This window comes from Diadema antillarum, unplaced genomic scaffold, assembly GCF_040938485.1.
Source record: "Diadema antillarum isolate AM-2024a unplaced genomic scaffold, OU_Dant_1.0 seq00000503_RagTag, whole genome shotgun sequence".
NCBI lineage: Eukaryota > Metazoa > Echinodermata > Echinoidea > Diadematoida > Diadematidae > Diadema > Diadema antillarum.
This window is the reverse complement of record NW_027271460.1, coordinates 489,939-513,226: the sequence shown is the minus strand read 5'-3', so window position 1 is coordinate 513,226 and position 23,288 is coordinate 489,939. Positions and strand designations below refer to the sequence as shown.

Sequence of the window (23,288 nt, the reverse complement as noted above, 5' to 3'; positions counted from 1 at the left end):
GAGCATAAATATGATTATTGTCATGCAAATAAAGTGTCCCCATTGGGAAAGGAGGACATTGTATGTGTGTTGCTGTTTTTTCTCTTCTTTTTGGCCTTCTTTAAGTAGTTTTTTTTTTTCACAGAGATTTGATAAGCATCTTGAAGCCTAGGATACAATCAAAACAAATCTGTAGTGGGAGGGGTAGAAATGGGAGAAACGCCAATGGCAGACAGTTAATTCAGCAGCAAAAGGGTGGTTAAGTCTCAAACAGTGACTATAAATGGGCAAAAAGTAGCTTTCTGCATAATTCACGGACATTTACTTCCTTATTTGAGGCGCTTTCATGGCTGACAACACATATACATGCCTGAAGTCACATACTGTTAGCTTTGACAATGATTATTAAGAACTCATCCAGGGTATGTACGGGGTTCATAAAATCAAGGAGGATAAGAGCTTTTCTGGGTTACCAAATAAGGAAAGGTAGTTACAAAATTATACAGATTTTTTTTTCTCTCTCTCTGCAGTAGAGCAAATAACTGCAGGGATAATGCACTTCTTTTTTTCCCTGTAACTTCCTGATACGAAGAGCTTGAGCCAATTACTGACTTCAGAGCTGTCATATGCCCTGGGAATTTATCAATGAGAAATTATAGAAGAGGGTTACATTGTTAATATGCTGTCATAATCTTTTGGTGGTTGTATTAAATGGACCTGTTGGGTTAGGGTGCTGCTTTTTTTTCTGCCAGAAGTTGAGGGCTTCAATATGCCCAAACAATAGTTTATTTTATATGCATCAACATAATAGCAATGCACCCAACTCATTGCATAACCTACTGAATCATCTTTTTGTCCTTATTTAGGAACCCCCATAGTTATGGCCAACATTAGTACAGTGTTTCAAAAACAAATAGGTCTACATTGGAGTACTTCCTGCATGAATGAATGTGGATCCATGCAAACCAGATAAATTTCAAATTTATTCAATAGAAGTATTGTTTGTTAAGATAAGAAGAGATATTAGACTTGATTTTTAACAGTTCCAATAATATAATTTACATTCTGAAATTATAATCACAGCTTTCATGTTCTGAAATCTCCAAGAACATTTCATTTTTTTATTTAAAGCAATATAAACATATGCTTTATATATATATATATATATATATATATATCCATCAAAAACATAATATTGCAATCTTAAACATCATCTGCTAACCTCATAATGATATATTCATTTTACTTTTAGTCTTTAAAGGACAAGTCCACCTTCATATACATAAGGATTGAGAGAATGCAGCAATATTAGTAGAACACATCAGTGAAAGTTTGAGGATAATTGGACAATCCATTCAAAAGTTACGAATATTCTAAGTATCTGCGCAGTCACTGCTGGAAGAGAAGACTACTACAGTGTATGATGTCACATGCGTACAACTATATAAGGAAAATAAAAAGAGAATTTCACAAAACTTTACTTTTTGAATAAAGTGCATATTTCTTCGACTTGCTACTGACGTATGTTAAGGGTAATATTATTCCCCCTGCCTTCTGAAAGAGAGAAGTCGAGTGTTCTTTTGTTATGCGAGAAAAATGGAAATATGTTGAATTTTCTTTATTCTTTCTTTATATCGTTGTACTCATGTGACATCACAAGCTATAGTAGTCTTTTCATCCAGCCGTGACTGAGCAGAAACTTCAAAAATTCATAACTTTTTAACGGATTGTCCGATTTTGCTCAAACTCTCACTGATGTGTTCTACTAATATTGCTGCATTCACTCAACCCACATGTCTATGAAGGTGAACTTGTCCTTTAATGGAGACTATCAAAAACAAAATCTGTAAGCTATTATTTCATCACACTTGGCATAAATACATATCAATGATAAATTATCATGTTTTGATAATGTCTAAACATGATAAATTTCTCAAAGTATCCAGAGGTATAAAGTTGAACATTGACATCTTGTTACTAAATGTTTAAAAATAAAGAAAAAACAAATGTATTTATGTGTGGATACTGTATCCAGTCATGACTTTTTCAGCACTCATTTGTATGCTAAAAATGACAAGTTTCCAATAATTACAGTGCAGTAGAGGCCAATGTCATACAAGACTTCTTACATTTGAGTCACTATCTATATGACAAAAAAAAAGATGTTTCATGCAGTATTCCATCTATAATTTTAATGCAATGAATTATGCCAATTTTGACTACATTCTTTAAATCGAAACTCATCAATATTGGCTTTCGCATACCATGTTCAAATTTTCAACAGTACACATGGTACTGACATTAGCATTAACAGACAGCCAGAAACAATAATAATAATGAACCAGAATACTGCCATATCTGAGGCAATCAGGCAACCTGGCAACGTTAGGGTAATAATAATAGCAGGGCCCTCTGGTAGAGCAGTGGTAACACTGAAGAGGCTACCCTGGGTAAATAAGACCTTATTATTATTATTATTATTATTATTATTATTATTATTATTATCATTATTATTATTATTATTATTATTATTATTATTATCATTATTATTATTATTATTATTATTATTATTATTATTATTATTATTATTATCATTATTATTATTATCATTATTATTATTATTACTATTACTATTATTATTATTATTATTATTATCACTCTCTGAGATGAATGTGAGATTGACTCCTATGGCAGATCATTAACCACGAGTTCATTACAGGGAGAACAATCATCGACCAAAATCTAGGATTTTTTCTTTCTCTTAAATTAGCTAATATGATTTGCTGTCAAAATCTGTAAGCATAATGATGAATGCCACTGAACAGGAACTGTGCAGCATTTCTGGTTACCTGGATTAGCTCATTATCCTGTAGTTAAACTCTTTGAAATGTCTTGAGGTGAGCCATACTATGCATCTCTGAAATTTAGTCATCTTCAAGTCAATAATATTCCTGGTCATTCAGAAGCATGTGTCACATGGTCATAATTGTTGAGTAGCAGTCTTTTAAAGATCTCTGTCATTCAGTGAGTTATATTGAGCTCAGTATGTCAACAGCAGCAGACCCGATGCATCGGCTCATCAAGATTCCCACTTTATCATTTTTTTTTTTCCTGTGCATTGTTTGATGAAGGCATGTATGTTAATCTGGAAGTATCACACCTGGTGATGGGACAGAAAGACTTTATAAGGCTATCTACACAGAGGCCTTTCCGGAAGTCCATGATTATATATAAATTTTTTTTTTTCTACATGTGGTAGCATTTATAGTTCATCATAATGGCATCTTTACACTGGCTCTCAGCTCTATAAGATGAATACAAGTGCACAGACATAAAGCAGCCCAGTCCAAAAATGGCAAAAAGTTAACCTCTCTTTTGAATGAAACCGTGCATGTGCACAAAGAGTTGTACATCAATGGCACTCTGCTAGAAGCTGGAAAAACCAAAGAATTTATTCACAGTATCACTGGTGATATACCACCCAGCCTTCTTTCATAACAGCAATTTTAGAGCTCTACAATACATGCAGGTAAGTAATAGTTCATTGGGAAATGCTTCCTTGATTGTGATGGCTATCAAGACAGATTACCTTGATGACTCATATACAGAGCACACACAAGTTAACAGAAATTAGGGAATTTCCCTTTTTGCCCCTTTTAACTCTAAAGCAGAAATCAATACCTTATTATAAGCACAAATTTATTTATACATCATTGTGGTTACTGCAAACAGGAATACACCCTCTCACATATGACTACTTGATATGAAGGAATTAGTTTAATTAATAATAGTCCTTTACAGGACTGAACAGGAAATATGAAACTCAATTGTAAAATACAGTGTATCCTCAAATTGGACATCTCTGGCTACTGCAAATAGCCATCTGAAAATCTGCCTTGTTTGAAATTAATGAATAAAATTGGAAAGCATGATGGGTCAGAGTTCCCATACTTGCAGTAGAACAATATCAAGAAAACAATACTCCTTAAGGATGTTGATGCTTACACTTATGGTCCTGTAAACTAACCTTCTAATACCCTCACACTTCCATTTGTGATATTCTCTAAATCATTATTTAGAATATATATACAAACATGCATTTCATTCAAAACATTTCTCAGAAAATGGAAGCTCCATAAGTGGTGCTTTCAAAATGTCCGCCTTTATGGAGTTGCAAAGTTTCAAGTCAACTTATGCCATTCCTTCCTCCTCCCTCCCTCCCCCCCCCCCCCCCCCCCATCAAAGAGGAGGGGGGGGGGGGTAAATAATGTAAGTGATTTATGATACGTTGAAAAATTAACGAGCTTGCTCAATCCCTCCCAGTGTTAGATCTAGGTTAACTTTTCTTTGTCATTAGTAATTTTCATGCGCTCATAAATAAACCGGTAAATTGGCACCTCGTCTACACCCACCCTGTCCACTGTCCACCTAGTCTAATGCCATCTCGTCTAAACCCACTTCGTCTACTACCAACTCGTCTACCAACCATTTTGTCTATATGCCAATTAGTCTAATTGTCATTTCGTCTACTAGCCATTTTATCTATAGTCCAATTTGTCTAAGTCACATTTCGTCTAACACCCATTATGTCTATTGACCATTTCGTCTATTAATCATTAGGTCTATGAATAAAATAGTCTACAGTTCATTTTGTCTAATAGCCAATTAGTCTACAACCACCTTGTCTAATAGTCAATTAGTCTAATAACCAGTCAGTCTACTCCCAACTCGTCTACTCCCAATTGGTCTACTCCCAACTCGTCTACACCCAACTCGTCTACTCCCAATTGGTCTACTCCCAACTCGTCTACTCCCAATTGGTCTACTCCCAACTCGTCTACTCCCAATTGGTCTACTCCCAACTCGTCTACTCCCAACTAGTCTACACCCAACTCGTCTACACCCAACTCGTCTACTGCCAACTCGTCTACTACCAACTAGTCTACTCCCAACTGGTCTACTACTAGTTATAGTTTTTTTTTGTTATTTAAGTCTACTTCATCCAGTTTCTTTTTTCCCAGAGAAATAGGTTGAACACTCTTGGTGCCCCATTTGAATTTTAAATTTTTATGTTCTAATTATGACACTTTTTTAGGAAAAAAAGATAATGTCACAGTGTGAAAAACTTGCTGTGTTATTTTTGTGGTGGATGTGTAATTTATATCAGAAGCAATCATGCAGCATTTATATGTCCAAACTCCAACACTCCATCCATTCAACTTTGATACACAATCATAAGTATGGTAAAAATGAAAATGAACACTTTAGAAGTACATTATCAGTATTCTTTATTCTGTCTGCCACGTACTGATGTATGTAAACGGTTAAATGCACAAAAAAGGTTGAAACATATGCACAAAAATATGATTCATGTACAATATATAGCTACTACTGAGATGAATAATTTACTAGCCTGCAATGTACTCAATACACGTTTCGCGAGGAACCTAACGAAGTCCACGCGCATGCGTACAAAAACCAGCCAGCACACTGATAGTCTTTGCTCAAGTGACAAAATTGGCAATTTCAAAAAAAAAAAATCTCGCATCCCGCCAAGATCGCTGCATGCATGCATGCACGCGCATGGAGGTTAGTTTGCAGGCACAAACCCTTGTTGGTCGTAATAGGAGTCTGCATGTGCCAAGACTAATTATACACGTACCACTGCACTGCAGCCTCTCCCAACAAGGGTTTGTACAGACTTCTAAAATCAGTTTCTCACAGTGAAAATCAAACTCCACCCATGTGATTGGTTGCTTTCCAATGTCCATCACCATCTCTTGGGACTTGTCTGGTAGCACCCAGTAACTGGATAATTAGAAAGGCAGATTAGGCAGATATCACCAGTCCATGGGTGAAATAAAAACAACACTGGTCAGACCAGGGAGGTGACCTCCCTGGTCAGACAACCCTTATACCAGTGCACCAAATTCCAAGGGGTGTATCAGGTGACCTTTTCTTCCTACTCTGCACAGTAGTCCGTATTGTCATCTTTCTTCTTCTGTAAACCATGGAGTAACATATTATGCAGATATATGTGGATTCATTCACGTGTAAACCATGAAATGACTAAAATGTAATGAGATATTTTGGGGGCATTATTTACTATTCTGAACAAGATTTCAAGGCATGTTATAACTTTTTGCAACAATTCATGAGATTCCCCTTATCAAAAGAGCATACATATTAATCTAAGAGACGAAAATCAAATTTGAGATGGTCGAGATATCCCAAAACAGAGTGGTCCTAATGAAATGTTGGAAATTTCTTTTATATGGACCACCTTGCTTTACTTTGTTTTTGGATATTTCCAAATCCGACTTTCATCAAATAGAATTTTAACTTCTGTTTGATAATAATATCTCGAGTAGTTTCTATCTTGCAAAATGTCAAAAGTTGAATCATCATCTCAACCAAAATTACCATCCTTTAAAACCTACTTGTTTTCTTTTTCTCGCTGGTATACTGTGTACTCATGGGCCCTAACACAAACCTAGGTTCATTGTAAGTGTATACCAACCTAGTGTATATGACAATCTAAAATTGATACCCTTGAATTTCATTATGTGTAGGTTCTGAATGAAACCTTAATTTTGAGAAAATCAATGCTGAAAAGCAAAGAACAGTTCTTGTGCCTATGCAGGAACCAGACCCAGAAAAACATTTTACTTCTAAGAGGTTTTCTACTTCCAGGAGGAATTTTTAATAAGTGGAGTCAGAGATGGTCTTCTGTATAACTTCTCTCCCTAGTTTGATCTCTCTCCTCGTAAGTTCCGACAGTGTTTCAAATTCACTGTAAATTCCTCCCTATTCATTGGTCTGATAAAACAATACATTTCCAGAGTGAATGTACAGTATGTATCCATACATCTTTTAAAACTTGTGATACTGATAGATATCAATGTAAAATCTCCTGGATGCTGCATGCAGTTGATCATAACTTGCAATTGATTGCAATTCTCTATTCTATACTAGTTAAAATCATTTGCTGGTTGCCATCAATTTTTTTCCATCTTTATTAATTGCAAAACACTGAAAGAGCTAATACTTAGTTGTTATGTGTTCACTCAAAATGAGTTGAATCTACTGTGTCATAGCTGTAATAATCTAATTAAGTGCTTTTTGGAAATGAACCTGCAGTATGTTGGCAACAACGTAATATTTGTCACTGTCGTCCAATGTTTTGCCATGATTTACAACATCATTCATATTTTTTTGAATCATTTACAATTTTGTGGATCAAACTTTTTGCTCAGTTGTATTTTTGGATTTGAGTTGCAATTTGGGAATTATGACCACTCTATAGTTGGCCTAATGTTATTTGTTTTGTTTGTTTGATAGATACTTTATTTTCTGCAAATCAATATACATAAACTGAATAATCGTGAACATGGGAAATATACAAAGTATATTTGAAACAGAGTCGTTTGACTTGCATAAACAATGATATAAAAGGAAATTAATGATATTACAGTATGCATGTCTATGCAGCTGGGATTACAATAACAATATTATATTTAGGAAATGATAATGGAGAGGGCCGCCATTGTAAGCATTGCTTGAAAAGATGGCCGGCCCGAGGAAAAGGTAGGTAGGTAAATTGGTAAACAATACAAATTCTGCTGCGAGGATAGCAGGGGAAAATAAACTCTGATGTGTGAAGGTGGTGAATGTGCGTGCGAGTGCTTGAGAGTGCACAGGGGCAGATAGGCTGGGATTTGGAATGATAAAATTGGTTTGCTGGAAGAGGGAATGACTTACGATGTTGCTACTATCGGGAGACCAACATAAGTCATATAAATTATTCAGGCTTAATTCGTATTTGAAGTATACTGTGATAAAATATGCTTCTTTAAGTTTGCTTTGAATGAAAACAAGGAGGCACACTGTTTCAACTCTTCAGGAAGAGTGTTCCATGTATCCGGACCGTGATGTCTAATCGACTTTTGACAACACTTAGATATGATACATATAGAATTTTCAATATGCCTCTTTCCATTAAACAATATTTTTATGGATAAATACAAAATCACATGAACTGACCTACACTTTGTATCTCCCTCGATTTTTGAGCATTAGACTTGAAATTTGGCACATGACATTGAGGCCGCCATTGTAGAATTTTAGCTTTTGTCATTGTCAACAGTGTTTGCCATGGTAGCAGCATTTTCATTAAAAAAAACATACAAAATTTTGTGGAACAAACTGCTCACTTTTTGAAAAATTGATTTGCAAGTTGAGAGACTATAATGATCACTCTTGCATGTTAAAGGACAAGTTCACCTTCATAAACATAAGGATTGAGAAAATGCAACAATATTAGTAGAACACATCAGTGAAAGTTTGAGGAAAATTGGACAATCGATGCAAAAGTTATGAATTTTTTAAATTTTTGTGTTGGAACCGCTGGATGAGGAGACTACTACAGCTTGTGAGTCATATGCGTACAACAGTATAAAGAAAATATAAAAGAAAATTCAACATATTTTCACTTTTTTCGCATAATAAAAGAGCAATTGACTTGCCTCTTTCTAAAGGCAGGGGGAATAATATTACCCATAACATTTATCGGTAACGAGGTAGGGGAATGTGTACTTTTTTCAAAAGATGGAATTTTGTGAAATTCTCTTTATATTTTCCTTATATTGTTGTACGCATGTGACATCTAAGTTATTCATACACTGCAGTAGTCTTCTCATCCAGCGGGTACTGCAAAAAAAACTTCAACAATTCATAACTTTTGAACGGATTGTCTGATTTTCCTCAAACTTTCAATGATGTGTTCTACTAATGTTGCTACATTCTCTCAATCCTTATGTTTATGAAGGTGAACTTGTCCTTTAATAGGGCCTACTATTTCATTTTAGCAAGACAGTTGTGTGTGTGTGTGTGTGTGTGTGTGCGTGTGTGTGTGTGTGGTTTTCAGTCTGTCTGTTGCCATGACATGAGTATCATCTTACAATTACAGAATTATGTGGATTGATCTAACTCCCTCATTTATTGAGCATTAGAATTGAAATGTCGCATATATGTGGCCGCTACTGTAAAGTGAAGACATGCAAACTTCATCTCTTGTCATTGCTGGTCAATGTATTGACGTGATAACGGCATTTTTTCAAAATTAAACATCATACAAATTGTTAGTTGATTTTTAATAGCTAAACCCAGCAGTTTGTAGGATTTGACTTGAGATTTGACACATAATACCAATACAAATTCAATTGCTCAAAGTATTTCTTTCGTCAATATCAAACAATGGGATCCCATGGCAACATCCTTTTTCTATATTAAAATTATATATAATTATATATATATATAAAGAAAAGTAACAAAGCTGCAACAAAGTTCATGCTGTATTCACCAACGGTTTATTTCTTCACACAAATTTTCGAGCGTCTCGCCGCCCTTTCTCAAGTGTTGATACTGTTGAAGAAATAAACCGTTGGTGAATACAGCATGAACTTTGTTGCAGCTTTGTTACTTTTCTTTTTATCTTGCCAACACGTGGACTACCTTATCAACACACACACACACACACACACACACACACATATATATATATATATATATATATATATATATATATATATATATATATATATATAGAGCTTACTCCCTCAGTCTTTGAACATTTGATTTGATATTCGGTACATGTGACCACTATGAGTATGGAAAATCCGTGTTGCCATTGTAACGGCATTTTTCATTAAAAATTATTCACTTCTTTCGTCAGGGACAGACAGTATTTGCCACAGAAATAATTAACTTTTTGAATAAAAATCAATCAAACAAAAACATTGCTTACGCTATTTTCCTCAGTTTTGAGAATGTTGTTATAGCTTTAGATTTAGCACATTTTTGTAAACCATTATAGATTTTAGATATGCATATTGAAAAACACATCTTTGTCAATGTTAAATAACGCATTGCCATGGTAGCAAATTTTTTATTTCTGATAAAAAGCATACAGAAGCATTGTGTATTGACCTAACTCCCTCAGTTTGAGGTCCATGGGGTATTAATCACATTTAGTGATAGTTCTAGTCTGTATTGCATGTATTGTTGCTGCCAGTCCTCTGTGGTACATTCTTATTATTTTCTGAGCAACACATTTTTGCTTGTTTGTTTACATTTCAATGAACTTCTGTTGTTGTTTTTGAAAGAAATGTAGGTAGGCTATTGTTCTTTAAACTGTAATATTCTCTGTTAAAAAAAAAAAAAAAAATGGGCGTATATTCCTTGGCAATGTAGCCCACATTATGTGTGGGACCTTGATATTTTGACCTGGCTATAGAAACTTCAAAAATTCATAACTTTTTCTTTTTCTAATTTTGCTCAAACTGTCACTGATATGTTCTAATAATGTTGCTGAATTCTCTCAATCCACATGATTTCAACGTGAACTTGCGCAGTACTTACTTTTACGATATCATCAAAACATATCTAATCTCTTTTCTGTTACTCCCCAAATTAGCCAAAAGCATTACAACATATATAATACTACAGTTATCAGGGTCATGGTCATATGACAACATAAAACTGTTTAATTGAAATATCAAACAATCGCAAAAAATATTTTGATGATATCGTAAAAGTCAAGTTCACATTGAAATACATGTGGATTGAGAGAATTCAGCAACATTATTAGAACAATAAACACATCAGTGACCGTTTGAGGAAAGTTAGATAAAGAGCAAGTTATAACTTCAAAAATTCATAACTTTGTTATTAGGCTCTATAATATTATCCACATTATTCGTAAGATACATGAACGCCTATATTTATTGACTAATTCAGCTAAAACAGTTTGAATGCATGACAATTATAAATTTGACATTGGTGTCAGATTTTTACTTGAATGGATTGATCCAGGTTATAGCTAATCTTATATCTCAGCTCCTATGGGCCTATTGGCAAACTATTTCGTTGAGATTTTGCTTTGGTACATGTACAACGCATTAGCAATAGCACGACAAGACATTACGTAGGCCTGAAGGGAAAAGTCACCAAATCATTAAGTATAGTAATCTATTACTGTAGATGAATAAGCCTTAGTAGATTTATCTCAAACTTCCAAGAAGGCGAATTTGATAAAATGCATGATAAGCAGGCACCATGCATAAATAGGTGAATTAACTTGGGTTTTTATATATATGTAAACTCGCATTCACAATTAAATCAGAATGTCACATACAATGTAAAAGCTTATTATAGCTATTATCTTTTTTTTCTTAAACAGATAAAGGTTAGGCTCCTATAGACATATCAGTAGTTTTGTACAATCTTGTATAGCCCTTCATGAAATATTATAGAAATATGAAAGAAGGAGTTATATGACACATTGGATAAGTATGTCGGCCAGAGGCCAAGAAAAGTATACATGTAAGGTAGACTGATATAAAAAAAAACACAACAAAAACCTACAAACTTGTTCAGCTATTAATGCAAATGGGGAGTGAATTTTCAATGTACAAAAACAGAGAATGATTTAGGCCTTTTGTAGTATTTCTTTCATAAAGAGATTTATTGAGAGAAAGGTGAAAATAGAGGGAAAAATCATGTTGGTCTTGACATGATTCAGTAATTATGAAGAGTAGACAGACGGACAGAAAGAAAAAAGATCTAGTGAGAGCTTGAAAAGAGAGAAAAGAAGAAAACGAATAAACAGAAAGGGAATGGCTGGGATAGTTCCTTGGTTCCTCATGCAAGGAGGTCTCTCATTGCAGACAGAATGGAGCATTTCTTGCTCTAGAAAGTACATTCCGAGGTGTTACATAACAGTTCAAACCACCATCTGGCTTTCTACTCAGGTTGACCTTTATCTCAGTGGGGGTTAGCCAGACAGGCCCCCATAGGACATGTCAATCACAGTTACCATGACAATCCTCTCAGAATGAAGCTCTGCCTAATAAACATGAAAAGGTGTTTCTGGACTCAAAGGCTGTTGGGAGAAGCTACAACACAGGGCCTATGGGACAGTGCCGAAGTGGTGCATATAGTAGTCTTGGCGCAGACTCCTCTACGACCAACAAGGGTTTGTGCCTGCAAACTACATGGAGGTACGGGTGGACTGGGGTGGTCGGTCGAAATGTAATTCTGTTACGTATGACTGACAATTCGTTTGTGATGGAGGATTGTAACTGAGCTAGTTTATCGTTATTTAGTTATTTTACGGCCAGAATGTAGACTGGATAGTCATGTCTCACCATTGATTAGTATGTCTTTATATTCAGCATGTGCGGAATAATTAACAACTAGAATAGTCTAATAGTAATATTGATTTTTGTGCTAATCAAGGGCAGGTTTAATATGAATAGTTCATGACAGTGAGAAGGACTGGACACTAGACAAAGTGGTATATTCATTATAAGCATGACCAGATGGAAATGATCAGTTTGGGTAAATTGTTGAGAGTAAAACTATATCAGTTGGGAGTACACCAATTGGGAGTAGACGAGTTGCTGGGAGTAGACCAATTGGGAGGAGACGAGTTGGGAGTAGATCAATTGGGAGTAGACCAGTTGGGAGTAGACAAGTAGAGAGTAGACCAATTGGGAGTAGACCAATTGGGAGTAGACCAATTGGGAGTAGACCAATTGGGAGTAGACCAATTGGGAGAAGACGAGTTGGGAGTAGACCAATTGGGAGTAGACCAGTTGGAAGTAGACCAGTTGGGAGTAGACCAGTTGGGAGTAGACCAATTGGGAGTAGACGAGTTAGGAGTAGACCAGATGGGTATAGACCATATTGGGTATGGACAAACTAGGGTTGGACGATATGATAACTAGACAAAGTGAATGTAGACTGAATGACTTGTAGACGAGGTGGGAGTAGACTAACTAGTAGTAGACAAAATAAATATTAGACGACATGGCAAATAGACATTGTGAGTGTAGACGATTTGGCTATTAGATCAATTGATTTGTAGACGAAATGCTCCTTAGACGAGTTGGGTATTAGACAATACGGGTAGTGGGCAAAGTGGCTATTAGACAATATGGGTACTGGACAAAACGAGATGTAGACCAAATGGGTATTAGACTAATCGGTAATAGACGATATGCCAGTAGACCAATTGGAAAATAGACAAAGTGGCTGTAGACGAGGTGACAATAAACCAATAAACCAGGTTTTACTGACATTCTCAAGTCATCCAAGCAATATTTGGGTATCAAACTAAATGTTCGAATACAATATCCTTGACACCTACCCAACATTTCCCACATCCTGAAAAGGTCCAGATGTTAAGAATGATTTGTAAGATGAGCATGACGAAAATGGAGATTTTCAACAAACAGCAATCTGATTAATATTGACCACATGACATCATACCATATTTCTTGTCCTCCCACGGGCAGAATATTCTGTCATATTTCCCATGGACAGGTATTTTTGTAATGTTTCCCACAGGAGAACATTACCGAGCAAACAACTGGCCACTGATACAAAATAATGGAATAATATCATCTGTACAAGTGATAGAATAGATTTTTGTATTACAAACAATGCTAAACACTGAGCAACCAACAGTTTGACACACACAGAGAAATATGACTCACAAAAGCACCACAAAAGAATTGGGTACTATATTCATGAGGCAATGAAAAGCAGCATTTTACTGCTTGTGATGCTGTGAAATAGTTATATTAAAACTGAAAGTGGAGGTATTTGTAAGGTTCCCAAAGTACATTGACTAACCCCTTTAATATGATATAACAAATGATGAGTCTTGATGTTTGAAACATAATAGACTATTCTTTGCTCAGAATTTAGGATGCTATTTCAGGGAAGTTTGAGTCTCTCATCTTTATATCTAAACTTACAATAAATTAAGAAATTGTTAAATCAGTTATCTTTTGCACTCGGGCAGGTATAGATGAATTTGGCTTGTTTTTAATTCCTTGAAATAAAAACAAACATTATGACGTAGAATTAGCCAAAAAAAATAAATGTGTGTCTTCATTTTCAATATAGTTCATGTTGCACAAAAATGTCCACACTGCTAAACTGTTCTCTCTTCAAAAAGTCATTAAAAGCATTCAAACCCCTTCTGCTGGACATTCTGTATCTTCCCTCCCATGTCTGCTACTGTCTATTGTCCCAAGGTAACTCTAAATGCAACATCTGTTGATGCTTGAAATATCAAGGAATAGTGAAAGGGACTACCAGCTCACCAGTTAGCAGCCCAAAAGAGGGCCGTACCCCCAGACTCCCTCTCTCGACAGTTGATGTCGGTACGACCCGTACGCAGCACCTGCTCCACTGTATCGTAGTGCCCATTCTTGGCTGCCTCTATCAGGGTTGCCATGGTAACCATCTGGACTGGCTCCCTCCGTCATTGGTCAGAGAAGGTCCATATTAGCTGTATGGGGGGTAAAAACAAACCTTATATTGTGAGCATGCGCGTTGCTTCTTGCTCCCACATACAATTTTACTTTGAAATGCAATACAAATACATATACAAACTATTGTCTATTTTATAAACCTTATTACCATCACTCATTGATTTTTTTTTAATGGTTTGCTTTCCATTGTAATGCATGCCTAACATGACCAGCAACAATTGATATACTTCTAACAAATGGCAGAACTGTATAGGCCTATATATATATATATATATATATATATATATATATACACAAAGATATCTATACTCACAAGCACAAACTAGGTCTGTGAATGATAGAAATAATAATTTTTTATTATATGAAAGTTACATGGTTAGAAAATATTTTCAGTGTAAATGTATATTATCATAATTTATGTACATGAAGATAGATATGAAGATGAAATGGATGAATATTTTGCGCAAGTTCATGCACAATTATGCACAGTATATTCATGTACGTATATATACTATCTACTTGCACTCTTGAAAATATGTCAAATTACTGCAGCAGTGAACCTACCTGATAAGGCCACCTGTCTATAAACACATTTGATGTTTTCCTTAAGCCTTCTTTGTAAAGAAATTTAACAGTATAAGCATGTGAGTGTGTAAATATACAATACACACACATTAATATGCTTTCATGGCAAGAAAAATAGTATACATTTCATGACGTTTGTGACGACTGTTATCACCATAGAGATGAAATAGGTATCTTATTTCAATTCTGGCAAACAAATGACAAAACACACAAGGTTATACATAAATAATACTATATCAACTTAGTGGTACGTGCTGGCAAAAAAAAACGTTTAGTGGGCACTCATTCAAAATATTCATGTGTCCTTTGTGAATATCTTATTAGAATCTGCTACAGCAATAAAGAGAAAGAAATATATATTTATATACTCAGCAAGAAAAAGAAAAATAAAGGGAAAGAGAGGGAGAGAAAAAGAAAGAGAGAGAAAGAGAGATGAAGAGAGAAGAGTGGTCCCAGGGTAGCTTGTTGCCAGGGTCTCATTTCAGTAAGGATCCTGGGGACAGACAGGGTAGACGATGGGGGAATTCCCTACCAAACTAGCAGCTGGCACTCCTGGCCAAAGCTGGTGAATAACAAGCAGCTCAAATAGCAGCACCATAGCTAGGCAACCAACCTTCCTCACCATATCCCCCCCCCCCAACACACACACACACTCACACACACACACACACACACACACACACAATAGGTGGACCTGGACGACTGAATAGGGTCAGTCAAAAGAATAATAAAGCTTGGTCAACTTTAATAGACAAAGTATCAGGCAAACAGGCCCCTAGGAGAAAAGTGTGTGTATTTTATGGACTAAGTAACAGTCACACTCATACATTGTATTCTAGACAGATAGACAGATACACACAGATACACACAGACACAGACGCACACATACACACACTTGTAACAACATGCTTTCATTGATCTCCATGCAAAGATACACAAGCCCAAACAGCTATCTTAATAATGTGGGAGGGGGGGGGGGGGGAACTGATGCATCCTGCATACACAGTGTGCGCATGTCTGCGTGCAGACATACGGTGAGGTGATTATTAATCTGCAGTAGATATTACATTGCATGCTCGGGGCTGGTCTGGACGCTCGCCTCTAAACGTCTGCCAAGATCTATGTCAAGATGGAATACAGGCTTTGATGATTGGATGCCACTGGAGGTGGGAAATATTGTAGGCTAGGACCTGATGTAGACCTGGCATATTGTAGGCTAGGACCTGATATAGGCCTGGTATTTCCTGTCTGTTTTCAAAGAGGAAACACCCAAGAATACACTGACTGCCTGGGTAATGGGATCTCACATAAAAGAGTGGGCTGGGGGGAGGGAAGTCAATCCCATAGGGCAGGCAAAGTGAAGAGGAAAGAAAGGGAGAAAAGAGACACAGGGGACAAGGCAGAATGGTTTCCATGGAGACTGAAGTAGTAATGGCCAATGAGGGAGAAGTAAACTGACTCTGTTTACAGTGTTTGGGTGGAGACAGCAAACAGAAGACTTGTAGTTGTATAGAAGTGGTGTATTCTTTTAAACACACTGACCCAGTGCCCATGGGGGTGAGATTAAGCCCTGAATAAATCAATGGCACTTCCCACATCTCAGACACAAATGAGTGAAGCTGCTTCTTACAAATTGTAGATCCCATAGATGTGAAAGAAAAGTATTAGAGGGTGTTTGTAAAACCTTGGAGAAATTATTTTTACAGAATGATAAAAGCAAGAAAAAAAAACAGAAAAGAAGAAGAAGAAGATGAAGAAGAAGAAGAAGAAGAAGGAAAAATAAGAAAGAAGTGGTTTAAAAAGGCATAGATTACAGAGACTGAGTTGTATGGATAAGGTGGCTGATAAGAATGGCTAAAAAAAAAAGAAGGAGTAGGAAGTAAAATTGTAGGATAATTAATGACCCTAGTTTAAAGAGATAATTAATGACCCTAGTTTAAAGAGAAGTTATCCATAATATGATAACACTATATATACAGTATATACACATGCACATGTAATATAAACAGTATTACAAATTCAATTTCATAACAAATATTCCAAATTCCTCAATCAATAAATGCTCTTCCCATTTAAATACCCACCACCTATCAACAATACCTGAAGTACTGTAAAACCAACATTTTTTGCGTGCATTTTAATTTTGCAAGAGCTGAGATTCACAAAATCATAATGCATGTGGAAGTTCATGTCTACACTACATGTATTGAATGCCAGTGACAATTTGTGAAATTTCCTGCCGCGAAAGAGGCCATTGGCTCAAATTCAACAAAAATTTAATGCCACAAATATATCTGGTTTTCGTCATTCAACACATTAAACCCAATTTTCTACCCTTTTACCATTTACTTCCGTTGCTTCCCCTTTCCTGTATTCTTTTTGCTTCCCAAAATTCTGGTAGCCATTTTAATTTATATTTTTATCTCTATTCTTTACACCTCTCCCTTCGCCATTATATACCAGGTGATGAAGAGCATCACTTTTTACCATGACAACTTACATTTCTCCTCTCTGGGTAGAAGGCAAATTTATTTTAATGGTTATTTAAATTAATTGGTTTATCTAAATGGTTGTTGTTGATTTTGTAATAAAGAAGATAACTTTATGTGTTACTTGAAGGTTTAATATAGCTTTAAGTGTTACTTGAAAGTTTAATATAACTTTACATCAAGGCCACAGTTCCACTGCCTGGTGGCTCTTCTGCTGTTTCATTTTATTTTATTTTTGTTTTTGTTTGTGTGTTGGCTTGCTTGTTTGTTTGTTTGTTTGTTTGTTTGTTTGTTTGTTTGTTTGTTTGTTTGTTTTCTGGGGGGGATATGACCTAGAATTGTACTCTCTCATATGGGAGAATTAGAACCAAGGCTCTGTAATCGAAACCTCTCAGAACTGGATGGAATTCAGCTCTCACTTGTGTTTACTTTTAATAGCTGTCTTAAGAATGTATGAATGCTTTTTTGGTTTTACTTTCTAACAGCAATGCAGAAGTGACAGAAAAATAATAACAGTGACAGATTTGGTTTCAACCATTGACACAACTTGTCCTCATAAATCAACACACCTATTTCAAACCTTGTTGACCTTTCCATACTTTGAACTTTATATCCATGTGCACATTGTATGCCTATCTAAGCATATAATTATCACCATATCAACTTTACATATTTTTTCTTAGTTGGCAATGAATTAAACAGTTTACATTCATGTCATATGGACTTTACAAGATGCCCACTTTACTTAAGAAGGATTTTTACTAATTCAGCAAACAATAATGAAGACTAATGAATTTTTGTATTTCACTTAAATCAAAACAAAGATCTACATTTGGTCAAATGTCAATTAGTTTAGCATTAGAAAAGAAGCAGCAGAACTCATAGGTAGAACATGGATCTGAAAGTCTACAACACATGGTAAGTTCCATCAGATATTTTACACATGCTGTAAAAAAAAACAATAAGTAAGCCAAGATACCATTATCTCAGTCAAAGGATATAATTGCAAACATTACAAAAATCATTGTTGCAACATAACCATAAAAATGAAAGACAGTCAGTGAAGTTTGCAGTGATGATTTGCCATGACAATGCTGACTGATTTAAACAAAAATAATGATTTTTGACATGTGACCATAATTTCTAATGTTGACATAATCATATATATGTGAAATATGAAATATTAGCTTTATAAAGCATGTTCAACTGTTCTTCCAAACCAAATGGATGTGATATCTGTGCTAGTGCTCTTACAAATAATTTTGCTAGCTATAGGGCTCTTAGTTTGAAAGCACTGCACAGCTGATGTATATATGCACTTGGATGATGTACTGCACCAAATGATGTCTATATCATCATCCTGCAAAAAAAAAAGAGGTTCCTCCTTGACATTATCCCCCTCCCCCCCCCCCCCCCCCCCACTTCCCCCTTTAATACATTCTCTTCAGATGTAGTTACCTTGCCTACTGGTTACCCAGGGATCCTTCATAGAGCCAGAACAAACAATGGAGGGATTTTCCCTACCACAACCCTAACAGTGTTCGGAGCAGAATCCATTCACTGTCAGTTCTGGTAATTGCATGTGAATCAGCCGTGTATGAACGCTGACCAATGGAAGATGGATGTTTGCTATAGCCTTTCAGCCAGGTTAAACTGCTTTGTGGCTGTTTGTCCATGAAAAGCATTAGGAATGGTGATGAATTGGATGTGTCATGCTCAGTGATCTTGGTTTGCTAATTGATTAATTGATTTGATTGGAAAGTAATTGTCACTAAATAGAGATTACCTAATCCCCTAATCAATATTATGCTATTATGCCCTTCTTGCCGGACTGATGTACATTACACCCATTCAAACAGTCACCAGTAGTCACGATTACTGGGGTCACGATTTGAATAGTGATGCAAAAAACCTTTTTTTATGTCTATGGATTTGATAATTGCAACTATCGGCAAGATTCAAATTGTGATATATACACCAACAAATTCCTATGTTTCTGAAATAGTCATGCTTTCAACTAAAATAGTCACAATTATTTGCGGTGTGAAGCATGTACAAGCACTGTGCAAAATTGCATTTTTTTTACATCCCATAATGCAAGGTGCGCTATGAATTTAGAAGCAAATTTATTTGCTATGGTTCACTCACAGCAAAACTAAAATCTCCAGACTATTGCATTGCTGCATTATTGGATTGGAAAAAATCTCTTCATTTCCTCCATTGCACAAGTTCAAAGAAAAAAAAAATCAAGCTGCACTGAATTTTGCATCGACATGCATATCGCCAAAGTGAAATTACTTCTCAGTAACTGTTAATTTTGGACGTGTGTGAGTGAATGTGGCTTATTATTAATATGTTACACTGCCCTTACCCACAGAAGCCTGACTCTAGGGCCCATATGGGAGCCACATGTATCATTTACAATAGCTTTGCATGCCCTATACCTAAGGACGATTTCTGCCAAACTTGTTAGGAATGCATTTTGGTGAAAGTAATAAACATTTTTTTTTTCTACACCAGGGCCCTGTTTTATCAAAAGATAAATTTTAACGTTAAGTCAAAATAATCTATGATTAACCTCTCAAATCAACTCTAAGTCCACTTAATCTATGATTAACTTCCAAGTCCACTTGAAGTCCGTCTTATCAAGACACCCAGAGTTGACATCAACTCCAACTTCCTAAAAAATCAACACATAAGTTTTCTCAACCGCTCCAAATCTATGATTAACTTAACAGGTGATAAATATCAACTTTAAGTAGAAACAGTCTAGGTAGACTCAATTGTAAGGCAATTTACAGAAGAAAGATGACTGTCACACTTTCCTAGTCTAGCTGGGGTCTTGTCACAAATGTTTGTCTGTTAAATGCTAACCTTTCTCTAACATTTTGTTGCGTTTCTTTCATGTAATTATGGTCTTTTTCTTGCATGAAATTCACGATCGGCACGCATTGCTTACGCGACTGCTGCACGCAAACACCCTCAAAAGCAGTCGCAATCCCAGCCTGCACGCCCGGCGCCTCGGCACGCCGTCCGCCCGCCAATCAAGCTATCGCCAGCAAGCAAGTAACCGAGTACAGTACTGGAACTGGAACCGCGTCTGTGTGTAATGCATATCTTGCCAAAGTAAAGAACCCATATGCGAGGAAACCAGTGATTTCTGACGTGCGTAAGCCTATGTAGAGCTAGTTCAGCAATAGATACTAATTAAGAGTTTAGTAGGCATATACAGAAAATAAAGAGTTTAATTCTATATAGCACCGAGTACGACAGTAACTTGAGATCCAGCTTAACGTTAGGCCCAACTGGTTATAGATAACGTTCAGCGAGTTCAGCGAGTTACTTACCGTAACACGTAGTTGCATACTGCTGATTAGAGCGTCTAAGTCATTCTAGAATTTCGACATGTTGATGATGTAGACTTGCGATCTATTCTTTACAAAGCCGATCTGCGCCGTAGAGGTAAAAACAAGCTACTGTAATCACCACACTCTCACAAGTTTCCATAATCCTACACGTAAACACACAGGACTTCAGCCTATTGAATTAAGACTTGAAGTAATCCTACGTATGTGCGGAATCTTTACGGTACATGCGTACGCAGATTTTCGTTGAGCTCGGGATGTGCTAGATCTATTGACCTACTTTTTTCAATACAACGCAAAACGGCGTATTTTGCGATTTTGTTGCAAACTTAATACTTTTAATTCAGCGGCTGTATAGCGCTAATAATACTGCGTCGCACTAGCAGACTACGAATCCGTGGCCATGGCAAACAATCATGTTTTTGTTGTTTGTTTTGCTTAATGTATTGTTTTGTTTTTAAGCAGACAGTACCGGAAACCAGCCTCGTCCCATGTTTTTAGTTTTGACTAAATCAATAATTAAGTCATGGTGATGAGCTATAACTATAATCGATTATTAAGTCTCTTCGTAAAACGGAAACTTGCAGTTGATTTAAAGTTATAGCAGACTTCAAGTTGGATAAAGTTAGCGTTGATTTCACAATCAACGCTAACTTTATCTTGATAAAACAGGGCCCTGACCTATCCTGCAGCTGCACTGAAATCCAGTCTTTCTCTTTTAAGTATCTACACACTTTACTCCATTGTCCCAACATACTTGATTTAGATAACATGTTTTACCATCAGTAGCATCAGTGCCATCAGTAATTTGAATCTGTTTGGGGCATTGCTTTGGGACTCTGTCTGTAGGCCAAGATATGAGATACATTTAAATAAGTTTGTATATCCTGATAAGCAAAGGTGATTACTTGCATGCAAGTTTCTCTCCTGAAGATGAAATTGTCACTTAAAGGACAAGTTCACCTTCATTAACATGAGGATCGAGAGAATGCAGCAATATTAGTAGAACACATCAGTGAAAGTTTGAGGAAAATTGGACAATCGATGCAAAAGTTATGAATTTTTTAAATTTTTTAGTTGGAACTGCTGGATGAGGAGACTACTAAGGCTCGTGATGTCATATGAGTACAACAGTATAAAGAAAATGTAAAGAAAATTCAACATATTTTCATTTTTTCACATAATAAAAGAGCACTCGACTTGTCTCTTTCTAAAGGCAATGGGAATAATATATGTCAGTAACGAGTCAAGGGAATGTGCACTTTTTTCAAAAGATGAAATTTTGTGAAATTATTCTTTATATTTTCCTTATATTGTTGTACGCATGTGACATCACACACTGCAGTAGTCTTCTCATCCAGCAGTGACTGCACAAAAACTTCAAAAATTCATAACTTTTGAGCAGATTTTCCTCAAACTTTCAATGATGTGTTCTACTAATATTGCTACATTCTCTCAATCCTTATGTTAATGAAGGTGAACTTGTCCTTAAAAAAAAAAAGCCCTTTTCAAACCAAGCTGACTCCCCTTCAGGGGCCCAATTAAGCCATGACCATCATGTTAGTTCCGCTTGTATTTTAAATTTCTAGCAAAAGAAAACTTCTTTCCTTTAAATTTCCACGAAACAGTACTTTCAACATAAAATACCAACACTCATTCGAACCATAAAACTCTCTACCAACAATACACACCCCGGAAAGTTTGTTTGTTTGTTTGTTTGTTTGCTTGTTTTTTTTAATATGATTATCACATACTTGAAGTCTATCTGAATACTTGAATACTATAGACTCCCCACATTACTTGTTTCTTCACAACGAGTGTGCTTACACATCTTGTTTCTTGTCTATGTGCTGGTATTTTTACTTTTCCACTCCAAAACTTACCATGCTTTGTGGCACATATACTGTGCCCAGATGTGAAGAGAAGGACTTTGAATGGAAAATGAAGATGGTTGTAGATAGGGGATATCCCCCTCAGCAGGCCATCAACCAATTCTTTGAGATTGATACTGTGTACCCACTGCACACAATAGGTTCATTCACACCCCACTTCAATAATCTTTATTAAAGTAAATAACAGTGGATATTTATAACACAAAATGTTCTTACCACAGTAAGATGCGCCTGCTCTTATCATTTAACTCTTATTATTAAACTCTTATCACTGGACCAAGAACCCTATAAGACATCATCGTCTTTTCTAGTATGTGGTATACTCATGATCAATATCAATCTTCCATCAAAACAAACAAGATTTTAAAATCATGTCATTTTCTTATTTCATAACTAAAGAAATCTGTACTCATCCTTTTGTTTAATTTTAGTCTACAAGTCAATTAAAATGAGGAATAGGATTACACTTTAAAGTGAAAGAAAGTGACTTTCCATCTACTAATTCTGATTCTATTATTACTTGTACTTTTTTTTTGGGGGGGGGGGGGGGAGTGGAGGGGGTTGCATAATGGGGGCCTACACCAGGGGGTCTATCTCCCTGCAAGCACATTATGACATGTATGAAGAGTGACT

The 23,288-nt window shown here is 36.0% G+C and overlaps 1 protein-coding gene across 1 annotated transcript in view; it reads right to left on the bottom strand.

The window, feature by feature from the left end:
• LOC139733903 (uncharacterized) overlaps window positions 1-23,288 on the bottom strand; it is a 59,609-nt gene that overhangs the window by 22,553 nt on the left and 13,768 nt on the right. The window contains exon 2 of the mRNA XM_071644713.1: window positions 14,154-14,341. Coding sequence (XP_071500814.1) covers window positions 14,154-14,296 — 143 coding nt within the window. The 5' untranslated portion in view covers window positions 14,297-14,341. The remainder of the gene's footprint in view (window positions 1-14,153; window positions 14,342-23,288) is intronic.